The sequence below is a fragment of the Hemitrygon akajei genome, chromosome 4, assembly GCF_048418815.1.
Source record: "Hemitrygon akajei chromosome 4, sHemAka1.3, whole genome shotgun sequence".
NCBI classification, from domain to species: Eukaryota; Metazoa; Chordata; class Chondrichthyes; order Myliobatiformes; family Dasyatidae; genus Hemitrygon; species Hemitrygon akajei.
In genome coordinates, this window is record NC_133127.1 from 74,810,324 (window position 1) to 74,824,336 (window position 14,013).

The following is a 14,013-nucleotide window of genomic DNA, read 5'->3' on the forward strand; positions in this document are numbered from 1 at the left end:
CCCTACCAACTGGTACGTCTTTGGATTGAGTGGGGAAACTGGAGCATTTGTTTCCAGTTAAAGTCCTACAAAATTATGCAGGAAAAGCCAGGAAAATTACTTATGTGGGTTTTAGTATCAAAATTTCAAAAATAATAAATCTCTATTTTAAAACTCATCAAGAATAGTAAAGTCTAAAGTAATTTCACAGCAGTTTTTACTTTTAAAGTGATGCTTCCAATGAACACAATAATATTCACTAATAATGGTCTATATGGTACATCCTCATTTGACTTGATTCCTACATTTTCTTGTGCCTTGGCCTTTCAATGCTAAAGGCATAATAAAAATATTATCTTGTTCTTAATTCTGCATAAAAAAGGTAGTAATCAAGATACCAAACATATTTTAACCCACTATACTAGAAAGGATAATGACCAGACTCTGTGTCATTCTAAATTTAAACTGCAAGAAATCAAAATCCTCTTGTTGAGAATTTTGTAACTGTCACAAAAAGACAATCAGACAACAATTAAGATTTTATTCTTTATTCCAAATGCCTTGTTTGGAATAAAAATTTAAGGTGAAAATAAATGTAATTCTATCATAATCTGAACAGAAGGTATACAAGAAATAAAATCTGTAGGCTTAACTTTCAAATAGAAGCAAATGCAATGCTATTAAAACAGTGATGTATGATGAATCTGAACTTAAAGCTTGCTATGTCATTTCAATTAATTTGCCAGTTTTCAATAAATAGGCAAACATTCCACAAGGTTTAAGAAAAATCAATTCAGCAATTCTACCCATTCGAAATGTATTTGGTTTCATAAAATCATAGGCACACCAAATCTACTTCTGCATACCTGTAATGGTATAATTTTACAAATTTTCTCTTTAGAGAACACAGTAAAGTTGCAACACATTAAAAAGTTAATGTAATAATTCATATCAATTTATTACAACTAATATCACAGTAGTGATCTTTTTCTTTTCTGTGTTTTCTTGTTCTTTTTTTGAGATATTTTGCTTGTATTTTGCTGTGTTTCTTCAGATTTTACCCTAAGGGATAAAGTAAAAATAATTCAGCAATTTCCTAAGTAGTGACCCCAAGTATATAACCATATAACAATCACAGCACGGAAACAGGCCATTCCGGCCCTCCTAGTCCGTGCCGAACTCTTAATCTCACCTAGTCCCACCTACCCGCACTCAGCCCATAACCCTCCACTCCTTTCCTGTCCATATACCTATCCAATTTTACCTTAAATGACACAACTGAACTGGCCTCTACTACTTCTACAGGAAGCTCATTCCACACAGCTATCACTCTCTGAGTAAAGAAATACCCCCTCGTGTTTCTCTTAAACTTTTGCCCCCTAACTCTCAAATCATGTCCTCTCGTTTGAATCTCCCCTACTCTCAATGGAAACAGTCTATTCACGTCAACTCTATCTATCCCTCTCAACATTTTAAATACCTCGATCAAATCCCCCCTCAACCTTCTACGCTCCAATGAATAGAGACCTAACTTGTTCAACCTTTCTCTGTAACTTAAGTGCTGAAACCCAGGTAACATCCTAGTAAATCGTCTCTGCACTCTCTCTAATTTATTGATATCTTTCCTATAATTCGGTGACCAGAACTGTACACAATATTCCAAATTTGGCCTTACCAATGCCTTGTACAATTTTAACATTACATCCCAACTTCTGTACTCAATGCTCTGATTTATAAAGGCCAGCGTTCCAAAAGCCTTCTTCACCACCCTATCTACATGAGACTCCACCTTCAGGGAACTATGCACTGTTATTCCTAGATCTCTCTGTTCCACTGCATTCCTCAATGCCCTACCATTTACCCTGTATGTTCTATTTGGATTATTCCTGCCAAAATGTAGAACCTCACACTTATCAGCATTAAACTCCATCTGCCAACGTTCAGCCCATTCTTCTAACCGGCATAAATCTCCCTGCAAGCTTTGAAAACCCACCTCATTATCCTCAACACCTCCTACCTTAGTATCATCAGCATACTTACTAATCCAATTTACCACCCCATCATCCAGATCATTTATGTATATTACAAACAACATTGGGCCCAAAACAGATCCCTGAGGCACCCTGCTAGTCACCGGCCTCCATCCCGATAAACAATTATCCACCACTACTCTCTGGCATCTCCCATCTAGCCACTGTTGAATCCATTTTATTACTCCAGCATTAATACCTAACGACTGAACCTTCTTAACTAACCTTCCATGTGGAACTTTGTCAAAGGCCCTGCTGAAGTCCATATAGACTACATCCACTGCCTTACCCTCGTAACTACTTCAAAAAATTCAATAAGGTTTGTCAAACATGACCTTCCACGCACAAATCCATGCTGGCTACTCCTAATCAGATCCTGTCTATCCAGATAATTATAAATACTATCTCTAAGAATACTTTCCATTAATTTACCCACCACTGATGTCAAACTGACAGGTCTATAATTGCCAGGCTTACTTCTAGAACCCTTTTTAAACAATGGAATCACATGAGCAATACGCCAATCCTCCGGCACAATCCCCGTTTCTAATGACATCTGAAAGATCTCCGTCAGAGCTCCTGCTATCTCTACACAAACTTCCCTCAAGGTCCTGGGGAATATCCGGTCAGGACCCGGAGATTTATCCACTTTTAAATTTCTTAAAAGCGCCAGTACTTCCACCTCTTTAATTGTCATAGGTTCCATAACTTCCTTACTTGTTTTCCACACCTTACACCATTCAATATCCTTCTCCTTAGTGAATACCGAAGAGAAGAAATCGTTCAAAATCTCTCCCATCTCCCTCGGCTCCACACATAGCTGACCACCCTGATTCTCTAAGGGACCAATTTTATCCCTCACTATCCTCTTGCTTTTAATATAACTGTAGAAGCCTTTCGGATTTACTTCCACCTTATTTGCCAAACCAAACTCGTAACTTCTTTTAGCTTTTCTAATCTCTTTCTTAAGTTTCCTTTTACATTCTTTATATTCCTCGAGCAATTCCTTTACTCCATGCTGCCTATATCTATTGTAGACATCCCTCTTTTTTCGAACCAAGTTTCTAATATCCCTTGAAAACCATGGCGCTTTCAAACCTTTAACCTTACCTTTCAACCGAACAGGAACATAAAGATTCTGTACCCTCATAATTTCACCCTTAAATGACCTCCATTTCTCTATTACATCCTTCCCATAAAACAACTTGACCCAATCCACTCTCTCTAAATCCCTGCGCATCTCCTCAAAGTTAGCCTTTCTCCAATCAAAAATCTCAACTCTAGGTCCAGTCCTGTCCTTCTCCATAATTATATTGAAGCTAATGCTATCGTGATCACTGGACCCGAAGTGCTCCCCAACACATACATCTGTCAGCTGACCTATCGCATTCCCTAACAGGAGATCCAACACTGCCCCATCTCTAGTCGGTACTTCTATGTATTGTTGCAAAAAGCTATCCTACACACATTTCACAAACTCTAAACCATCCAGCCCTTTTACAGAATGAGCTTCCCAATCTATGTGTGGAAAATTAAAATCTCCCACAATCACCACCTTGTGTTTACTACAAATATCTGCTATCTCCTTACACATTTGCTCTTCCAACTCACGCTCCCCATTAGGTGGCCTATAATACACTCCTATCAGTGTTACTACACCTTTCCCATTCCTCAATTCCACCCAAATAGCCTCCCTAGAGGAGCTCTGTAATCTATCCTTCCAAAGCACCGCCATAAGATTTTCTCGGACAAGCAATGCAACACCTCCTCCTCTGGCCCCTCCTACTCTATCACACCTGAAGCAACTAAATCCAGGAATATTTAGTTGCCAATCACACACTTCCTGCAACATCATAATTCCAGGTATCAATCCACACTTTAAGCTCATCCACCTTTCTTACAATGCTCCTAGCATTAAAATAGATACATTTAAGATACTCTCCACCTCCTCCTCTCTTTTCATCCCTAGCAATGCATTCAAATTTATTATCCTTTTCTTTCTTCTCCCCTACAACTTCGGGCTGAGCGCATCCCTTCTCCATCACCTGCCTTTCCTCCCTCACACACTGTCTACTTACTTGCTCTACTGGTGAACTAACCTCCTCTCCCATAGTTTCCTCAAATTGATTTCCGCCCCCCCCATCTTACTAGTTTAAAGTCTGCCCTGTAGCCCTAGCAAACCTCCCCGCTAGGATATTGGTCCCCCCAGGATTCAAGTGTAACCCGTCCTTCTTGAACAGGTCACGCCTGCCCCAGAAGAGGTCCCAATGATCCAGAAACTTGAATCCCTGCCCCCTGCTCCAATCCCTCAACCACGCATTCATCCTCCACCTAATTTCATTCCTACTCTCACTGTCGCGTGGCACAGGCAGTAATCCCAAGATTACTACCTTTGCGGTCCTTCTTCTTAACTGCCTTCCTAACTCCCTATACTCTCGTTTCAGGATCTCTTCCCCTTTCCTACCTATGTCATTGGTACCTACATGTACCACGACCTCTGGCTCCTCACCCTCCCACTTCAGGATATCTTGGACGCGATCAGAAACGTCCCGGACCCTGGCACCAGGGAGGCAAACTACCATCCGGGACTCCCGATCACCTCCACAGAACCGCCTGTCTGAACCCCTGACTATCGAGTCCCCTATTACTATGGTCCTCTTTCTTCTATCCCTACCCTTCTGAGCTACAGGGCCGTCCTCTGTGCCGGAGGCCCGGCCACTGTCACTTCCTCCAAGTAGGCTGTCCCCCCCAACAGTACTCAAACATGAGTACTTATTGTCAAGGGGTACAGCCACTGGGGTACTCTCTAGTACCTGCCCCTTCCCCTTCCTGACCGTGACCCACCTATCTGCCTCCCGTGGCCCCGGAGTGACCACCTGCCTGTAACTCCTCTCTATCACCTCCTCACTCTCCCTGACCAGGCGAAGGTCATCGAGCTGCAGCTCCAGTTCCCTAACTCGGTCCCTCAGAAGCTGCAGTTCGACACACCTGGCACAGACGTGGACGTCCAGGAGGCTCGGAGACTCCAGGACCTCCCACATCCGACACCGAGAACAACAAGCTGCCCTCACACTCATACTTCCCGAATAACTGAAAATAACAAGAACTAAAAGATAAGCCTACTGTGCCCTCTTCCGCCTAAGCCCTCTGAGCCCAAGCCCTACACTCTGCTCCCGGCTCACTCCGCTGCCCGCAAACGAAGCTGCCCGCTGCTTAAGGCTGCGTTCTTTTTATATCTTCCCTCCTTCCCAGGCCTCCTTCACACGCCTGCGCAGTCCCGCCTCTCAGAACTCCGATCTGAGAAGCAATTTGAAAATGGCCGCCGCCGCACTTCTTCTCAAAGCCTCGCTGTCCTCTTCCAAAAGAGAACTACCTCACTCCTTCTCTCCTTTTTATATCTTCCCTCCTTCCCAGGCCTCCTTCACGCGCCTGCGCAGTCCCGCCTCTCAGAACTCCGATCTGAGAAGCAATTTGAAAATGGCCGCCGCCGCACTTCTTCTCAAAGCCTCGCTGTCCTCTTCCAAAAGAGTATTTTTTATATATATTGAAAATGTATAAAGAGCACCTTTTTACAGAATATAAACCTCATTTTTTCAAGCAGGATTAGTATTATAATTATTAGTGTAACTGATTCACCATCATTTAGCTCAGTTGTGCACAACACTTAACTGACCAGTCACATGTGTAATAAATTGGTGTCTTTTGAAGTCAGGACAAGCTGAGTTAGACAGGCAGGTAAACCAGATTTGTAGTGCAAGTGTAGACAATATGTTTTTCTTTGGCCATTGTACTGAGGAACAGAACAGCTAACTGGATCTAGTATTGTGCAATGTCAAATTAATTAATATCTTGTAGCTGAATGACTTTTAGGGAAGGATGATCATGACAGAATTATGTGCTCTGTAACATGAAACTAGTGCCTTAAATTATTCCTCTCCCACCATTCTAAATAATTTTGAAATTTTTGACTGAGAAAATAGGAAATTAAATTTAAAGTTATGATTTAAAATTTTACTTTAAATTTTGTTCTTGCCCTTGTTACAATTCAATTCTCAACATTCTTTTGACTCACTTTCTTTCCTTTTGATGTCCTTCTGGTTCCAATATTATCATCTCTTCCTCTTCACTGTCTGACAGTTGGACAACTTTAGCTAAACAAAAAGTACAAGAGACAATAAATACTCAGCAGCAAGTTTCATATTCTCAGCATACAACGTTCAGCTTATTTACCACATGTAAGCTCACCTTCATGACTCATACTCTGGGTATCTAGTTCAGGAACAATATCTTCTTCATCTTCTTCATCCTCTTCATCCAGATCATTGATCATCCATTCATTTTGAATTCCCTCCCCAATTTGACCTGTCCCAGGAGCACGCACTATTGGTTTTGGAATGCTGATTTCAGTTAAGAAAACAAACACAAATGGGGAAAAAAAGGTGCCAGACTCTGGCAAAAAATATTGGTCAGGAAATAATACTGTAGATGTCATGAAGGCAAAACTGTCGGCAATGTCCTATTTGTCTAAAACAGTAACTTACATCTGAATACAAGACTATAGACAGGCACTTGAATAGGCAAGGATATAGATCTAAAATTAGTAAATGAGATGAGTGTAGATTGGCAAAAGGGTCAGCATGGATGAAGGGTTGAAGCACTAGATTCTATGCTGTACAACTCTATACTTCCACGTGCAGTTAAACAGTTATCAGGAAACTGTCCACCAAAACCACTGGCGTTTGGATGAAATGTAAAACCGATGCTTCATCTACATTCGTGAGCAAATGCAAGAGATCTCACTACACTATTTAGAGTAGAATCCTGGTCAATAAGTATCCACCAGATAATATTTAAACAAAAAATTCCATCATCATATAGCTAAGTGTGGAATTTCACTATGCACAAACAATCTTTCAACAATAGTTTAATAATTCTTAAGTACTTAAATGGCTGTGCAAATTGGATACTAAAGTTATGAAATTGCTATAATTTCATTCTTTTGTTCCCAACACTCCACAGTGAACTATGCAATATTCATTTTTGTTGCTCCAGTACAAAGCATGTTCTAATTACCATCAATTATAATCTGTAAATAATACTTTTAAGACATTAAGTTGGATGATTGGACAGTAGCAAAAGTTCAACTCTATACAAATATGGTTTAGTTTTGAAACAGGAAATTAAAGCTTTAGTAAATTATAAGTTTTAATTTAGTAACCCAAGCAAAAAATAAAAGATACACTGGTGGTGATGTTTCAGCCTTTGACACAATTTCTTCAGCTTGTTCTTCTACACCTTCTGTATGTACAGCAACTTCTTCAAATTTAAAAGTAGTAATTCTCTTGTTTGGTACAGATTCTGCAAATCCAAACTTCCCACCCTGCTTTCTGTAAAAAAGAACTAATTTAGTAAACATGCATAAAGTTATTGGTTTACAATGTTATTAATTCATCATTTACTTCAACACAAATTTAGCTATATAAAAAAAGACAATGAACAAAAAAAAGCCGCGAACTTGCCTGACATTTTTATCATTTTCAATAGCTTTCTGGATTAGTTCTGTGATCTCTGCCACCTTCACTCCAGCTATTTTAGTACAACGAAGAACCTGAAAAAAGGAGATTGGATTATTGTCCTTCCTTGTCTCATGGAAATATTGATTACAATGGAGCATAATTCACAGGAAACCAGCAGCCCTCTTTCTATCTCAATCCATTGGACATTCATTATATGACACGCTAAAGGATAAACAGCACCAGTGTATGCAAATGATGGAACAAACAAGCTAAATTTCTTTTAACAAGTCTTCAAATGTTTCCATGTTCAGACAGGGACATTAGATGGCGATGAAGTGAAGAAGCTTAGCTACTTCCTCTTTTCATCCAGTGAAATGAAGAATCAATTTATAGACATTCACTATTATTCTAAATTATATTACACTGGAAATCTTCATAGTCACCATAACATTTCTTTATTGTTAGAAATAATTATTTATGCAAATAAAAGGCAGAAAGGTAGCTAAGCATATCTTACAACAAAACAGCACTACTGAAATATTAGTGTAACACACACAAAATGCTGGAGGATCTCAGCAGGCTAGGCAGCATCATGAAAAAGGGTACAGTTGATGTTTCGGGCCGAGACCCTTTAGGAGGACTAGAGAAAACTGAAGTAATAAACTGTTTCAAGGTGTTTCTCATGATTGTTATTAAGATAAATTTGGAAGACTCACAGAATTCCAGAATTAGAGGTTTGAGCACAAAAGACCTAAATTTACAGAAAGCTGGAAAGAGGAATTTGGAAGCAGAGTCACTGCACAAATTGATATCAATGCATGCCATACAGCGCAGGGAGTGGAAGTTGGGTAAAGGAAGCAGAGCTTCAGATGGACTCAAGTTTATGAAAGGTGAAAAATGAGAGGCTAGTCAGGAATGCATTGGAGTAGACATCTAATAACAACAAAGAAATCAATGACATTTTTAGCACGTACTGATGAAAGGGAGGTAGGTAATGTTATGAAAGTGAAAAAAGATAGTTCAGTGATGTTGTCGATATGTGCCACAGTGTAAATGGACCTGCAGCAAGTGAAAACTGCTTTAGCCTGTTAGCACTATTTGTAGACTCCTTTAAAACAGAAGTGTAGATTACTGACCTGATCTTTTAGAAGCATAATTCCACCACTGGACTGAATGGTACACAGCTCACGGTGTTTGTTCATGGCAATCACCAAGAGTCCATCCATGACCCGTTCTTCATGTTCAATTGGATCTACTAAAAGGTAGCTTCTGTGACATAAAAATGAGTTAAAAGGAAACAGGCTTGGTTTTATATGTTCACTTTGATCCCTTATTATTTTGTTTTATCTACTTTCAACAACATAGAAGTTTATACTGTAATGTTTATACAGTCTGTGCTTCAATTTTTAAACAGACTTTGTCCTCTCTACAAATTTTCTTTGTACTCCGTCCAAATTTTTTTTATCTATTTTTAGCAAGATGTACTATTTATGATTGTATTCAAATCCACAGGACCTCTCAAATCCTTCTTTCAAAAGTTTAAAAACCAGAAATGAGTCGCCTGCCAAATAGATAGAAATACTATTCAGAATTGACACACCAGCAAGAATCAAGTTGCATCAATTTGAATAATAGCTGCTATTGTAACATCAACATTTGATTTAACAGCACATTTCCAAATTCTAAATTCAGGACTTTATACTATCCAGGAAATAATGAAGACCAACAAAGAAAATATCTGATTTTTAAACTCACCCCTGCTGAAAGAATGCAAAGCTAACTGCAATGGGCATATGATGGATGCTCAGCGGGATTAGATCACGCTCCTCTGGAGAATACTACAAAGCAGAAACAAACGTTATTAGATACACATTCTTTGATTGTAACTAATATTCAAAAAAAAACCTTAAACCAACCAAGCAAAAAAAATGAGCCAATTCTACAGCCTCAAATTAAAAGATCAAAACAAAGTAAAATCCAACGGGATCCCACTAATAAGCACATCTTTCCCTCCCCCCCTTTCTGCTTTCCACAGGGATCGCTCCCTACGCGACTCCCTTGTCCAATCATAGGTTTTTCATATTGTACAGTATGAAATTACACTGTGATCTTGTGACTTCTTATATTTATCAAAAGATTTTAAATTAATTGTTCCCATTAGTGCCAGCTGACATCAGAATGGGCACCAATAAATCTACTTCAAAATTCACTCCTTGCAATAATTTCATATCGATTGAATAGATAACTACTTTGAAGAAGCACTGTAGATTTCCCTTAGGCTATTATATTCAGATTATAGAGCTCAGAGTTGTAGTGCTCCATTGGTGCCTTCCCTTACAGTAGTGGTCACTAACCTTTTTAAGCCCAAGATCCCCTACCTCGGCCTTAGTGAAAGGCAAGATCGATCCCAGATCGATTAGTTACACACATGCGCACCAGGGCAGAAAAGACCTTAAGTAAAACCCCGCAAACCAAAAGTAGAAATAATGTATAAACACCAGGGGTACCCATTTTTTTTTGCACCATGGACCAGATTAATATTGACAATATTCTTGCGAACCAGCCGACCCGGGGGTGTTAAACACAATCGGAATACAGCAATACTCGAAGCTGGTTCCTTATGTCCAGTCTATTCTGCAATTTAGTTTTACGGCTCTCGGCACTTAGCTGCTGTCCAGCGCTGCTCACGTTTTTTCTACTGAAAAAACTCAATGGGTTTGTCTTTCAGCATGGGGTGCTTGGACTCAGGATACCGAAGCAGTTTTGAGGGCTTCATTGCCTCATTAGACAGCCTCCGGGCCCGAACTCCAGCCTCCCGCCGCCAGACGCCTTGGCCAGGTGCGGTTGGGGTGAGAGGGCAAGGTCAGGGCCGGAGGTTCCCGTCCCAGGGCCGCGGCAGTCACAGTCCGGAGAGAGCGACCGAACGAGCAAGGAGTGCAGCAGGGCGCCCGCCCGCCCGCCCCCCTTGTAGGATCTATCGGCCGACAAAAGTTTGTTTCAGTAGATTGCAGCAGCGTAGCTGCTCTGTTACTTACGAAACCCTGACCCTGAATTAGGTCATCTGCGAGTATTTTAGCAGTGGGTTCCCCACGAACATTTGGTGTACTAAACAGGTTTACAGGCAGCGCTCATCTGTCCGCGCTCCAGGCCAGTAGCAACAGCACTTCCCGCCGGCCGGTTACCCGAGGCCAACCAGTGATCCCTGGCGCGAGGGTATCATGTCGTTTAGGTGACTGATGACCTCGCGTGTGTTCAAGTTCAACAGCGGCCCGGTGGTTGGGGACCACTGAAGTACACTCTGTAGTGCGGGGTATCTACACGCATGCGCACTGGGCAGAAAGAACAGAACTAAAACCCCACAACCCGGAAACAATCTCTCAACAGTATTTGTGTATTTATTTTTAATTTTTTTTTCGTGATCTGCTGGGAAAGTCTCAGAGATCGACAGGTTGATGACCACTATCTTACAGGGAGAAGGTGGTAATGTCAGTGACACATCTCAAACCTGGTTCTAATGCAAACAAATGTTCTCCTAGTGATGGAGCTCCCCCAAATTTCCTTGCGGTGAACCTTTGATTCAACAAAAGCACTGAAATTAGACTGTTAGCTACCGTATTTCAGCATACTGTATCCATTATCAATGCCCTTTAATGTCTGACAACTGTTACAACAATACACTGAATCCAACCAGCTGCTAATACAGTCAATTCCAGTTAATTGGGTCATCAGTTAAATCGGGCAGCTGCTTATTTGGGACAGCTCTTAAAGAACAAAAACAAATCGAGAAAATTGCCAGGATTTCCTTCTTTTATTTGGGACAGTATTCTGGTTAACTGGAGCAGAAGGCAGTTTCCAACTAGAATCAGTCACGTGCACTTGCATGGTTGTAGACACGACACCGTGCTGAGCGAACAGCTTTTAAATAGCATCAATTGCGTATACTTATGTTCAGAAAGCAATGATATTTGTCACTGATATATGGGAAGAAATAAACAAAGACAATTCAGAACTGTTTTGCTCACTGCCGTTTCAAACAATCAGGCTTGGAAATGGCAGAGATCGCTAGGAGTGAAAATGAAATGATTTCACAACTTAAACAAGTTAGGAACTACAAAGAACTTGAAGGTATCAACAATTATATTGAATGTTACAATGGAAGCGAAGATTTGGAGAATGCAAACATCAAACATATTGTACGTGAGCAGTCCATTATCTGCACTGGGTGTCTGCACTGATTTTGTTCACTTACAATCCAAAAAGCACATTGTTTACTGAATGAATTCCTCCATTGATAACTATTAGGAACTAATAACAGTTTTAGAGTACCTTAGTAGTATTGCTAGTGTTCTAATTTGTTATGTATTTCATTTAAATACATAATTTGTTACTCCGTTTGTGTTTTTATACCTTTTTAACTATTTCCACGAAACTTTGGCTAATTGGGACAGCTTCTTAATTGGGCCAAAATGTACTGGTCCCAATTAACCACTGGTCCACTCTATTTGCTAAATCAGCAAACACAGGGTATGAATCAAAGTTAAGCTTTGGCTGACCTCAAATTCATGGGGGGAAAGAGATCTAGGTGGGCACAAGCATTTTGGAATTGTCAAAGATGTGAATGAACATTTCAGCAGTGTAAGGATAGATGGCAAAATTGTAATACTGGGAATAGGTTATCTTTTTAACGCTGTGGATGGTGAGCTCATTGAGGTTTGTAGAACAATGGAAACAGAATGTGCTTTTGGATGAAGTTACCAAGTTTCAGCAGATGAGACAGCATAGCAACAGTGATGCTGCACGTATAAACAATTCCTTGGGGAACATAATGTAACGAGAGTTTTCCTGAATACTCACTACAGTGACTTCTTCCCCTTGGATTGATACATCAGGTCTTTTAAAATGAGACAATGCCACAATGGCTGCAATGCTTGCAGCATCCATAATGTTGCCATCGTGATTTAACAAGTGCAAATCTACACGAATCTGCCACACCTGAAACAATATCAAAGAATGAAATTAAAATTAGTTATCTTGCTTACAAGCATTAAACAAGACGCAAAGAATCTGAAGAAATAATCCTCAAGTGCAAACTTCATCAGTCTTGAAAGCTTAGTGATAATATACGCATAGTTTCGCTATTCTGGGTAGAAACATTATACAAGAAGGGTCAGAAAGGGTGGAATCAAGAAAAATGTATTTATTGGGTCACTTATAACATAATTTATTGGTTTTCCTTTTGCTCCAATTGTCATAACATAGAAAAAAATGGTATTTAGCACTTAGGCAATGGCACTACGATAGTAGGAAAGACCAACAGATATAGGAGAATTAGGCCACTCAGCCCATTGAGTCTGTTCCACCATTTGATTGTGGCCAATTTATTTTTCTACACAGCACCATTCTCCTGCCTTCTCCTCATCACCTTTAAATGCCCTTGCTAATCAAGAGCACAGCAAACCTCCCTTTAAATATACCTAATGACTTGGCCTTCAAGTCATCCGTAGCAAGGAATTCAACAGATTCACCATCCTCATGCTAAAGAAATTTTCCATCTCTATTTTAAAGAACATACTTCTATTCTGAGACTGTGCCCTTTGGACCTGGACTCTGCCACTAAATAGCTTTGAAACGCCTCAGAAACAAGAGTTTGCAGCTATTCCAGACACACTTAAAATTAAAAACAATAAGAAGGTAATTTCACAGGATAAACTCACTTCCTCACAAACCTTGGCAAGGAGCAGCTTACAACAGAATTTTATGTTTCCATCCCTTGCCTTAGTACTTTGGGTGTATTGTTCCATATAGATTATGGAGTTTGGGGGGGGGGGGGGGGGGGGAGGGAAGAATTTAAATGAAATAATGCGTCTTCAAAATGTACCTTGTAAAACTGTTGCTATCATAATCAACAAGTTAAAATATTCAAAACTGCCCAATCTAAATTCAATTTATTCTCTGCATCAATGCAATATTAATAGCATGAACCCCACTTTCCACTCATGTTAAACCTTAACATACACAGTCTATTTGCTCCATGTCTGTTAAACTAACAGCGTACTAAATCTATTTTGCATACAAAGAACACTATATTAGTTCTAATCAGCTGAATAAATATTACAAACAAAATATTAGATATAACAATCTATATGTAAAATCATCTTGTTCAAGCAGACGTCAGTCATCATGTTTTATAACACTGTAGTAACAAGTTCAGTATACACACACTAGAATTTTTTTGGCTCATTTCTCATATGCAAAACTTCATCTAAAGGCTGTTTCTGGGTTTCCTTTTTGCTGTGTTGCTGTTTTGTATGCAAGCTGCTATTTTTTTCTTAAGCCATGTCACCAAAACTGTAATTTCTTTGTACAAAAAAATCTAATAATTAAGTTATAAGTCTATTTGGCTGTACTTGACCTCAAGTCACAAACGTCTTTCCCTACCTAATGAACTGCTGTCTAGATCAATGCAAGATTAGTAAGGAGGGATTTAA

General features: G+C 39.8%; 1 protein-coding gene across 4 annotated transcripts in view; it reads right to left on the minus strand.

Moving 5' to 3' along the window:
- Nucleotides 1–511: 511 nt before the first annotated feature.
- Nucleotides 512–14,013, minus strand: part of exosc9 (exosome component 9) — a 29,282-nt gene continuing 15,780 nt past the window's right edge. For all 4 annotated transcript variants that reach the window (XM_073042858.1, XM_073042860.1, XM_073042859.1 and 1 more), the window contains 8 exons: nt 12,380–12,517; nt 9,281–9,363; nt 8,662–8,794; nt 7,529–7,617; nt 7,250–7,396; nt 6,255–6,406; nt 6,082–6,160; nt 512–1,041 (listed from right to left, as the gene is read on the minus strand). In XM_073042858.1, the coding sequence (XP_072898959.1) occupies nt 951–1,041; nt 6,082–6,160; nt 6,255–6,406; nt 7,250–7,396; nt 7,529–7,617; nt 8,662–8,794; nt 9,281–9,363; nt 12,380–12,517 (912 nt within the window). In that variant the 3' untranslated portion in view covers nt 512–950. The remainder of the gene's footprint in view (nt 1,042–6,081; nt 6,161–6,254; nt 6,407–7,249; nt 7,397–7,528; nt 7,618–8,661; nt 8,795–9,280; nt 9,364–12,379; nt 12,518–14,013) is intronic.